This window comes from Cebus imitator, unplaced genomic scaffold, assembly GCF_001604975.1.
Source record: "Cebus imitator isolate Cc_AM_T3 unplaced genomic scaffold, Cebus_imitator-1.0 Scaffold26, whole genome shotgun sequence".
NCBI classification, from domain to species: Eukaryota; Metazoa; Chordata; class Mammalia; order Primates; family Cebidae; genus Cebus; species Cebus imitator.
In genome coordinates this window covers 364,330-376,420 of record NW_016107341.1, presented here as the reverse complement: position 1 = coordinate 376,420, position 12,091 = coordinate 364,330, and the positions used below count along the sequence as shown (strand labels likewise).

The 12,091-nt window shown below is 37.4% G+C and overlaps 1 protein-coding gene across 3 annotated transcripts in view; it reads right to left on the bottom strand.

Moving 5' to 3' along the window:
* Positions 1 to 1,015: 1,015 nt before the first annotated feature.
* Positions 1,016 to 12,091, bottom strand: part of ELAPOR2 (endosome-lysosome associated apoptosis and autophagy regulator family member 2) — a 182,591-nt gene continuing 171,515 nt past the window's right edge. For all 3 annotated transcript variants that reach the window (XM_017523083.2, XM_017523082.2, XM_037736531.1), the window contains one exon: positions 1,016 to 3,628. In XM_017523083.2, the coding sequence (XP_017378572.1) occupies positions 3,569 to 3,628 (60 nt within the window). In that variant the 3' untranslated portion in view covers positions 1,016 to 3,568. The remainder of the gene's footprint in view (positions 3,629 to 12,091) is intronic.

The following is a 12,091-nucleotide window of genomic DNA, read 5'->3' as shown; positions in this document are numbered from 1 at the left end:
GTGTCCATAAATAAAGTTTTATTGGAATGTTGCTATGCCCATCTGTTTACATTTTGTCTGTGGTTGCTTTCATACTACAATGGCAGAGTTGAGTAAATGCAATAGAGCCCACATGCCCTACAAAGCCAAAAATATGTACTATCTGACCCTTCACAAAAAAAGTTTGCTGGGCTCTGATCTAGACAAGTGTAATCATAATAACAATTAGTATCAATTATAATAGTAATCGTAATTAATTCTCTTTTCAATTATTCATTTGCATCTTAATGTTTTCCTTCTTTCATTTACGATTCTAAAAGGAACTCATATAAAAATGTTAAATCAAAATAAATAAAATCTGGCAAGAGGATAATCTGTAGCCAGTTATTATGAAGGTGAATTCCATTTTAGCTTCCAACGAATGAGTCAGGTGTTAAGATTTTTAAAAAGCTGACTCCCATAAGGACACTTTCTTTGTGGCAAACTTAGTTTAGGAGTCGCGCCTGTCAACCTGGGATCAAATTCATGATTACTATAAAATAGATATGAGGGAGCTTTAGTTTCTCTGAAGATAAACTCTACATACTCCTAGAGTACAAAGATAAATATGAGCAGTACACTCACTTTAAACATGGCCAATGAAGTCATCTTCTGACACCAACCCAAAAGAAATTTATTTCTATGAAAAGGAGAGAAATGATGTACATATTTCTCTCTTTAGAGATGAGCCTCCCATTAGAAATGACCATGTGCCACAGGAAGTAGCTCTACTGACAGACTTCAAATGAGAGTTGGCCAGATGGGTCTTGAAGCAGCAGTCGATCATGACTCACCTGGGGACCTGGAGAACCCAGATGCTAAAGGGCTGGACCCAAGCAATTCTTACACATCAGCAATTTAAACCACCTTTTTTCTTTGTGGAAAAAAATAAGGACAGACGTCTACACAAAAATACTATGAAATATTTTTAATCCTAGAAAGGATGCGATTGCTAGTAACTAAAGAGGGGGAAAGTCAACAATAATGAAATTCAGGATTTTAAATTCAGTGAACACATATCAAAATGCTCAATGCTGTTAAATGACATAACATAATTTATCCACAGAAGACATGTTCTCATCCAGTGGAAAACTGATTTAAATACGTTTTGACTGAGTGCTAAGAGATGTTATAGACAGCAGCTGACTTAATGAAGTAATTAAGGTTTAAGATTGTGCCTTTTAGAAAAATAACAAATAACTTCTTCTACGACTTAGGGGGCAAAAGGAACAACAAATGTCAATTAAAAGTCAAAGAAACATGATTAATTTGTTTATGCCTTTCAACATTTCACTGAGCTTTGCAAAGGCCAGACATAAAACTAAAATGGATTTTATAGCCAGGATTGGTCTGAATATTTCCCCATAATATTCTTTCTGTCATACTTCTTCAGTGCTTGAAATAAAATGACAAACCACTGGAATCTAAAGGAAAATGTCAGCTCCTTCCCAAAGATGGGATTGTGCTGACAAAATCTATTTAATATCTAAAATTAGAAATAAAATAAATTCTTCAATATCAACTACATTTTCAGAGAGTTCATTAAAATTTAAGGCATTTTTGACATGTCAGAGATTTTAGTTCAATGACAGGAGAAGAAAGAAGCTACCTGGGAGCAAATCCCAATTATCTCTATGGCTTGGAACATACATATTAAACGCAGTGGAAGATGAGGAGAAAGGTGACAAGTGACTATGGAAGTTTTCTCACTCTGTCCAGTCTACACAGCTTTGCCAGGGTTTCTCTTTAAGGGTTCATTTCAAATGTATTTTCATTCTTCTGTTTAAGTTTTGATCAAAATGGGGAAATGCATATTAGCACTCTGTTGGCAGGATAAAAATGAGGAATGCCAATATAATTTCTTCTTTATAAGAAAATTCAAGAAATTAAGTGCAAAAAAAGGTTTATGCAAAGTGACACCCTCCCTGAATTCCACAGCAAAAAATAAAATAATGACAATCTCACCTATACTCATATGTGCAACAGCAGAGATAAACACAAACATTCATTCAATAACAGAATGATCTAGTGTTTTACCAATAAGCCAAATAAACAGAATTATTCACTTTTCTCCCATTTTCCACAAAAATAAAGACACCACCTTCAGACACAAAAGTTACAAATCATACTTCATTGAAATGCTTGGAGCAAATCATTTCCCTACATATATGCCCTGCCACTCTCAGCCAATCATGGCTCTTTTTTAAAATCTGAATTAAGATCTACAAAGATTACTGTTTATTGAAAACAAACAAAAGCACCTTAGATCAGCAATGGCTAGGAAACCTCCCTCTTTCTCAGTTTTAAATCAATTAAGTTTTACACAAAATTGGTGAAATTCAACTTCATTCATACTTCCTTCAACAAATAATATCCAAGTCGTGCTAATACTAGTAGTCCACTGTAGAAAATATCACAATTATCTGGATCACTTTGAATAAGAACAATTCTTTCATAACTGCTTATGGTACAACCACATTCTTATTATGAATACAAGTATATGTAATTTTTCAAAATTGAATTCCTGTCTTACTGGCTTATTTTTTAAAGTTTCTAAGGAAGTCATAATTCTCAAAGTCTTATAGCAGAAAAATAACCATATAACCTCTGGTGCTTGACATAGAGCAAAAGTCCCAGTGACATTTTCTGGAAACCATGAAATTACCCCAATATTTCGTATAGTCACTTTCATATGATTTTGCCAGTGATTTGACTGACAAGCTTTCCTTTTTACTTTAATTATACTTTGAGCACTACATAAACTGTTTTAAGTCATTTGACTTCTATGATACTATCAACTAGTTTTCATTAATGGAGAATTGGGGCTTCTTGTTATCTTTCTTTCTTTTTTGTTTTATAGATTCCTTCAAACTTTCAGTCAAGCCCTTCTTACCAATTCCAATAAGGATGGAATTTCAAAGGCAATTATAAATTTAGATAACCTAAGCACATGCTAACTCTTCCTGGAATTTAAGTCAAGAGAAGATACCCTATGGAAAAATGAAAAGTTTATTGTCTTCATTCCTCATCATTTTTAGTAGAAAAGCTATTTTTAGGTCAGGGAAATAAATAATGGAAAAAATATACCTTAAAAAATTTTTTAATTTTCCCCAAAATATAAACAAAGAAAAAACATAAATGGGATCATAATGCATATGTTTACATCTGCCTTCCAAATCACACTTGTTATGTAGACATTATAAACAAAAGTTACCCATTAATTATATGGCATGCATCAGCAGTGCACTGGTGGGCTGCTTAAACTTGGTTTTCAGTTACGTGTATATACAGATAAATCTCTTCCTGAGTTGAGCTTCATCTTCAGTTGAGACCCAAATCATTTGCTTTCTTTTTTTTTTTTNTTTTGGCAAGGTACTTGACCATGTGATAAGGCAATCAAATGTTTCAATCTCCTTCCCTTTTCAGCGGCATGGCCCTCCTCTGTGAGATCACCAACGTGACAGGTATGAGGACAGACCCTAAAATATGATCCTGTAAAACTAAAGCAGGTTTCTCTGTTCATTAGTCTCAATGCTACAGCACTGTCTCTTCATATATTTGGGGATCTTGAGGTTTTCAGTTGAACAGATTCAAAATGGTCTTCTTTTTCCTAAGAAAAAATATTAAAGACAAAATCAACTCACTGAAATTCTCATAAGATTTTAGGATCTTACATGTCCAGAAGGAAAGTTCCAGAAATCATTTTAATCTATCTAGCTGCCACTTGCGATTAGGATTTTACAGTTAAAGTTGGGTAGTAGATATAAAACAAATAGCATGCCTACCCTGAAGCGCACTTTTGATGTCCAAGAGATAAGACAGACAAATCCAAAATAGAAGCAAACCCATGATTGCAACAGATACCAAAGACGTAGCTGTGATCCCTGCAAAGAAACCACCGAGACCCTTCCTAAGGGCATACCTGACCTCAGCGCTGAAATCAATGACCTAGCCATGCTAATTGTGGGCAAAATAGAACTGACAAACTAAATATTTTCAAGATAATATAGGCCGAATAATAATAAAAAAGGACAGCAGAAATAAATAAGGAGAATGCCAATAAGACATTAAATCAGTTAAGTTCACTAATATGTTTTAGGAAAATCTTTTGGGTAGAATGCCTACTAAAGATATTAAACAAGTCATCTTTGATAACAGGTCAAAATTTTCATTCAATTATGTCAGTGCTGGTATTATATAAAAGATTCAAAATGTAAACTATTAAAATAAATTAGTTTCTTTAAAGAAGAAAAAAGAAAGAGGAGGTGAGATTTCTTCCAACCTTTAATTTTCTTTTTGAGACAGGGTCTCTCTCTGTTGCCCAAGCTGGAGTGCAGTAGTACAATCTCAGCTGACTGCAACCTCTGCCTCCCAAGCTCAAGCAATCTTCCCACCTCAGCCTCCTGAGTAGCTAGGACCACAGGCAAAAGCTACAACACCTATGTTTTTGTTTGCTTGTTTGTTTGTTTGTTTTTGAGAGGGAATCTCTCACTGTTGCCCAGGTTGGAGTGCAATGGCATGATCTTGGCTCACTGCAACCTCTGCCTCCCAGGATCAAGTGATTCTCCCGCCTCAGCCTCCAGAGTAGCTGGGATTACAGGCGCCCACCACCACGCCCAATTAATTTTTTGTATTTTTAGTAGAGATGGGGTTTCCGTATGTTGGCCAGGCTGGTCTCAAACTCCTGACATGATCTGCCCATGTCAGCCTCCCAAAATGCTGGGATTATAGGTTTGAGCCACCATGCCCGGCCACCTAATTTTTATATTTTTTTGTAGAGATGATGTTTTGCCTTGCTGCCCAGGCTTTGTCCAAACTTCTAATTATTAAGAGAAAGCCTTCTGAAGGTTGCTGGAATGAGGTGGAGACTATGCCAATGAAGAGAATAAAGATGAAGAGAGCTATGATTGCTTTTTAAAATAAGTGAAATAGGAGGCCAACCAGTCTCATATGCAAATAAATGTATGTCTAAGTAGAATAGTGACATGAGAAGATAATAGGAAGTCAACATTGAGTATCTGTCAGGAAGGATAAGTTTGTTTTTGTGTTTGCTTTCATTTGGATGGATAAATCCAAGAGCTTTAGGGCTACAGGAACAGGATTATAGAAAAAGGTCATAACACACACACCAACATATCACTATTTCCCTGCCTCTGCTGAGCTACAAGCCTCTGAAAGAGCAGACTGTAGATCTCCTCAGTGCTCCTGCTGACTGGCTCTGGTAGAACTTGACTGAAGTCTTATGATTAACAGCCTTAATAATGTTTTAGAATAACTATTGACAATTCCAATATTTATTAAGCACTGTCTCTGTTGCAGGACCAGGACTAGACTTTAGGGATACAAAAATTCGTTCAGCAAAACGTCTTCCCTCAAGGAGCTCATAGGCTATTAAAGGAAAGAGCTCTTGGGTATCATCCATAAACTAAAAAGAAAACATGAGATTTCTGGAGCCTTTTCTTGAAAAGATTTGATTCAACATGGTGTTGTATGGAGGGAAGGCAGAGACCTGTTGGTTATCCTTAAGGTAATATTTAAAGTGAATATTAAAACACTAAAATTTAATGTTTTAATATTCTCTGAATATTTAAAGTGAATATTAAAACACTGAAAACCCTTTATAAAATCACGTTGAGATCATAGGGTTTTAATAGCCATGTCCTCTGCCTTTGCATGGGATTGTGCTCCTATTGCTGATATGGTGGAATATATACACATATGCATGTGTGCACAGTTAGGTAGGCAGTGCCACTAACTGACTGGGACTTTCTGATGGCAGGAATTCTATATCTCATTCATTGTTTAATTCCCAAGATATAACCCAAGTCCTATTACTTGGTATGTTATCAATCAGTGGGTATAAACTCTTTTATAAAAATCTATTGAAATACCACATTGGAGAAGGAAAAACACTGGATTGGAACTCAGGAGACATGGCTTCTAATTCCTATCTAATCCCCCTTGGACAAATAAGTAAGCCTTTCTAGGTTTCAGTTTACTAATGTATTAGATAAGGATACCAAACAAGATGATCTTTTACAGGTCTAAATCCAAGAAACTACTGCAAAACCAACTTTCTCCAGAAGGTTTCCCTCACCTTTAAAATGAAGAAATAGGAGACAGAATGAATAGATGAATAAGATAGTGCAGTAGGGTCACTACCTACCCTACTGCACTCCCCTCTCCTCAATGTACCAAGGGACCCTACTCTTGTTCTTAACATACTGACATAACCTCCAGACTTGGCAAAGTGTCTTACAATGTCCCATAAATGGCAGTGAAATAAATAAAAGAAACACATAAAAAATTGATTTAGTTTTAATTGCAGAGAAAAGCCAAGAAAAATAAATGTAATCATGCAGTTCAGTGCTAGGGAAATATCAAGTAAGGTATGGCCTTTAGAACATGAATGAGGACATCTAAGATAAAGCAAACCCTACATGACATAATAATTAATGAACATAAACATGTGTAACAAAATTCTTAAAAATAGACACAGTAAGATATGTGCAATGACATTTATAGCATCTTTATTCATAGTCAAATACTGGAAATAGCACAGGTTTCAATCAACAGGCTGGATAAACAAATTCTGGTATATCTACACTACTCAAGAATAAAAAGGAACCTACTTCTGTTAACACAAGGTGAATGAATCCCAAAAGTATCTTTCTGAGTAAAATAAAAAGTACACAAAATAATACATATACTCTGTGATTATAATTATATGAAGTTCTACAACAGATAACACTGATCTATGGTTTAAAAGATCATTACAGTAGTTTCCTTTGGGAGAGAGGGATTGACTGCATGCAGAAAGACATGTTACTCTCAGGAGTGATACTAATGTTCAATATCTTGATAGGAATTGGGGGTTATATATGTATATTCATGTCTCAAAATTCATTAAATTGTATATTTGTAATGTGTGCATTTCACATAAAACAAATTATCATCAACAATATGTTTCCTGAAGTGTTCTGGGTTGAAGTGAGTGGGAATTCACTCAGGATGGAGGCAAAAATATTCAGGGAAATACAGTAGAGAAAGTTAAAGAATATAGTCTTAAACGCTTTGGGAAGATCTAAGGCTTTTTCCATAGTTTCAGTAGAAGTTTCAGCTGAAGGCAGCCTAAATCCCCTTTACATTTAGTTAATAAGAAAAACAATGACCTTCTTCACAGAACTGAAAAAAAACCACCTTAAACTTCATATGGAACCAAAAGAGAGACTGCATAGCCAAGTCAATTCTAAGCAAAAAGAACAAAGCTGGAGGCATCACACTACCGGACATCAAACTATATTACAAGGCTACAGTAATCAAAACAGCATGGTACTGGTACCAAAACAGAGATATAAACCAATGGAACAGAACAGAGGCCTCGGAGGCAACACCACACATCTACAACCATTTGATCTTTGACAAACCTGACACAAACAAGAAATGGGGAAAGGATTCCCTGTTTAATAAATGGTGCTGGGAAAGCTGGCTAGCTGTATGCAGAAAGCAGAAACTGGACCCTTTCCTAACACCTTACACTAAAATTAACTCCAGATGGATTAAAGACTTAAACATAAGACCTAACACCATTAAAACCCTAGAAGAAAATCTAGGCAAAACCATTCAGGACATAGGCATAGGCAAGGACTTCATGACCAAAACACCAAAAGCATTGGCAACAAAAGCCAAAATAGACAAATGGGACCTAATCAAACTCCACAGCTTCTGCACAGCAAAAGAAATAGTCGTTAAAGTGAATTGGCAACCAACAGAGTGGGAAAAAATTTTTGCAATCTACCCATCTGACAAAGGGCTAATATCCAGAATCTGCAAAGAACTAAAACAGATTTACAAGAAAAAAACAAACAAGCCCATTCAAAAGTTGGCAAAGGATATGAACAGACACTTTACAAAAGAAGACATATATGAGGCCAACAAACATGAAAAAATGTTCATCATCACTGGTCATTAGAGAAATGCAAATCAAAACTATATTGAGATACCATCTCATGCCAGTTAGAATGGCTATCATTAAAAAATCTGGAGACAACAGATGCTGGAGAGGATGTGGAGAAACAGGAATACTTTTACACTGCTGTTGGGAGTGTAAATCAGTTCAAACATTGTGGAAAACAGTGTGGCAATTCCTCAAGGACCTAGAAATAGAAATTCCATTTGACCCAGCAATCCCATTACTAGGTATATATCCAAAGGATTATAAATCATTCTACTATAAGGACACATGCACACGAATGTTCATTGCAGCACTGTTTACAATAGCAAAGACTTGGAACCAACCCAAATGCCCATCAATGATAGACTGGATGGGGAAAATATGGCACATATACATCATGGAATACTATGCAGCCATAAAAAACGATGGGTTCATGTCCTTTGCAGGGACGTGGATGAACCTGGAAACCATAATTCTCAGCAAACTGACACAAGAACAGAAAATCAAACACCACATGTTCTCACTCAAAGGCGGGTGTTGAACAATAAGAACACATGGACACAGGGAGGGGAGCATCACACCCTGGGGTCTGTTGGGGGTAAATAGGGGAGGGACGGGGCGGGGGGAGGTTGGGGAGAGATATCATGGGGAGAAATGCCAGAAATAGGTGATGGGGAGGAAGGCAGCAAATCACACTGCCATGTGTGTACCTATGCAACAATCTTGCATGTTCTTCATATGTACCCCAAAACCTAAAATGCAATTAAAAAAAAGAAAAAGAAAAAAAATAAGAAAAGCAAATAGCTAGGGTATGTAGAGGAGTTTATCTGAATAGCTTGTTTACTCATGTGGTCTTAAAACTGAACTTTGAGCTGGATGGCCCTCTCCAGGGGAGGTTTACCAGAGATAATAGCCACTAATGGTGTTTGCTTTGGACATCAGAACCTATGCCTCTAATGGTATTGACTCAAGTCTTTATCAATTAAACTTTACTAAATAAATGTGAGTCTCACTGGCTGGGGAGGGCCAGTGGCTGCTATCTTTTTACAGCACTCTCCAGGGAGTCTATAGGTGACCATGGCCCCTCAGCTGAACTGACAAATCATAATATCTGTGTGTCAGTGTACTTTATTCATCCATCACTGAATCAAGGTCTGGAGGATAGACCCCTGCAGGTAGTGACTCTGACAGTGGCACTCAACATAGGGCAACCCAGACAGAAGTGTACTGAAGTGTGCAATTTACTTGGAAACCTAACAACAAAAAAGAATACGGATTGATGAAAGTATGGAGGGACAGATATGTAATAATACAAATATAATAAAATTTGGGTGGTGGATATATGACTATACCACTGTATGATTCTTTCAACTTTTCTGTACTATTTCAAAATTTCATTTTTTAAGTAAAAAAATCATTATACTAACTAAAATCGCTATTTAAAATAAAATGCACTACACTGAATCTTCTCAGGGAAGAAAATTCTTTTATACTCTAATTGGGAAGGTGATTGCTGGTTGAGTACTGACTGGAAAGTGGGTTAAAGAAGTCACAGTTCAGCTGTCTCAACAGTGCCCTGAATGCTTTAATTGTCCTATCCTCTGTGCCAAAAGATTTCCTCATTAACCAGGCAATCAGCCTTAGGTGTGCCCCATGGTAAGTACCACAGTTGACCTTTGAACACCACAAGTTTGACCTGCGCAGGCCTACTTAAAGGCAGATTTTTTTTTTTTTTTTTTTTTTTTGAGACAGAGTCTTGCTCTGTCACCCAGGCTGGAGTGCAGTGGCACAAACTTGGCTTACTGCAACCTCCACTTACAGGCAGATTTTAAAAACAACATGGACCAGAAATACAGTATTTGTGGGACGCAAAAGCCACCTAAATAGAGAACTGATTTTTACATGGGCAGGTTCTGCAGAGCAGACCGCAGGATTTAAGTATGCTTGAATTTTGGTATGCTCAGGGGCCCTGAAACCAATCCTCGTTGTAGGACCATACAACTAAAATTCATCCTAGTAGGCAAAGGAGGTTTCACCCTCTTTAAAACAAAAATTAAAGAAACATGCATCTACAAGGAGTACTAAAAGGGAAACATGGAAATCACTTAAGAGAAGAAACCTGAGAGATTATGAAAATTTTGACCGACTCACTTTAAAGATGGTTTGGCAGTACTCAATGACCATTAAGTAATTAATTAAGAATGACATGCAGGCTGGGCATGGTGGTACATGCCTGTAATCCCAGCACTTTGGGAGGCCGAGGCAGGAGGATCACAAGGTCAGAAGATTGAGATCAATCTGGACAACATAGCGAAACCCCGTCTCTACTAAAAATACAAAAATTAGCTGGGCGTGGTGGTACACACCTGTAGTCCCAGCTACTCGGGAGGCTGAGAAGGGGAAAAGCTTGAACCTTGGAGGCAGAGGTTGCAGTGAGCTGAGATAGTGCCACTGCGCTCCAGCCGGGTGACAGATCAAGACTCCATCGCAAAAAAAAGAAAAAAAAAAGAATGACAAGGAGCTGGGCCATTTTGGGGCTCAACATCTCTTGCAATCTATTATGCCAATTTCAGATCCATCCACAGATGACAGTAAAAGGTCTCAGGGATTTTGAAATGGGTCCTGACTACGATACAGAGAGCCTTCCCCGAGACTAATTCCCATAGGAAAAGTTACTTAAGCTTTGATTCATATTTCAACTCTTACTGTCCCAGGTTGGGTTTACAACACAGAAGAAGTTCACTAGATAATGAGAAACTGACTCAAGGGACTCTAGATAGATTATTATGTTCTGGTCTACCTGGAAATTTTCCCTACTTTCATGTTAAAACCAGAAATTAACTTAAACATTATTAACAGCAGCAAGAAATACTCTGGATTAAGATGGACTCTTTAAACATGTCTCCAATATGCAAGTCAAGTCCAAATCAACAAAAGGACAGAAAACCTGCAGCTTCAGAGAGAAAGCAATATGACTGTGGCCTCTAAGTTAAGGGGCCCCCAAAGCTCAAATTGTTTTAAACAATGTCAGTAAAGAGAACCTTGCTGTTCAACACAGGACTTTGGGGAGACCAAAAATATTGGAAGTATGGTTGGATCATTAACGGCTGATATGCTGCTCAAAAATAAAAGTGAATGCAAGCATCTTGCCTGCTGTCAAAGCTTCTCTTTCTCTTTAGTCTTAATGCCTCCCTCCCAAACTACCCCAACTTCAGATGCTTTAAAGAGAAAGATAATTAAAAGGGAGACCAAAGTGTTCCTATCACCAAGAGGGACTGGACAATACACACCCATTTGAATATCCTAGGAAAACTTGGAGAGGATTTCTTAAACATTTATCACTCTGTGGGTTGCAGGCACTCAAGTCACCATCATACCTGCTCTGGTGGGAGAAAAGGAGCATACAAATATTGGGGGTTGAGCAAGGTTTAGAGTAGAAAAAGGAAAATAATGTGACCTTTGGAGGGGTTTCTATGTGCCCATTCAACATAGTGTTATTGTTGCTTCCACATCTGAATATACAATAGAACTTGGTGTTATATGCTTGTACTTCCCTATCTCATACATGCTAAAGGAGATTCCCCTGACCGAGAACAGCCACATGTAGAGAAGGGCCAGTAGGATACCCTCAGGAATTCCCAACTCTGCGATTTGCAACAAATGGTGAGTCAGGGTTTCACACAAGTTTCTCTACCTTCTGATGCCCAAAACAGTCACTATATAAATGAGGTCCTCTTGGTGTCAAGTCAGAAGTCTCCATCTCAGCAGACCCACTTGAGTTATCACTACTCTACTAGCAGAGGTGGGTGATAAAACCCCCACAAAAGTCAGGGACTTGCTACCTAAATAAAGTTTATTGAAACTACGTAAGCAGATTTACAATGCTAAATTTACCCAGCAGTCAAGGAAAAACAGCCCAGCACTTTACTTGACTTTCTGCTATTGGGACAGTGTGGGCCTCACTTGAGTATTCTACTTGATATTTTGTAGCAGCTAGCCTACAAAGCAGTATCCTTTTAAGTGGACCCAAACTAACAGGCTATGTTAAAAGCTGGCACACACTCCCTACCTTTATGGCCTCACAATCATAATGACAAATTTGTAATACAATTCTCTATG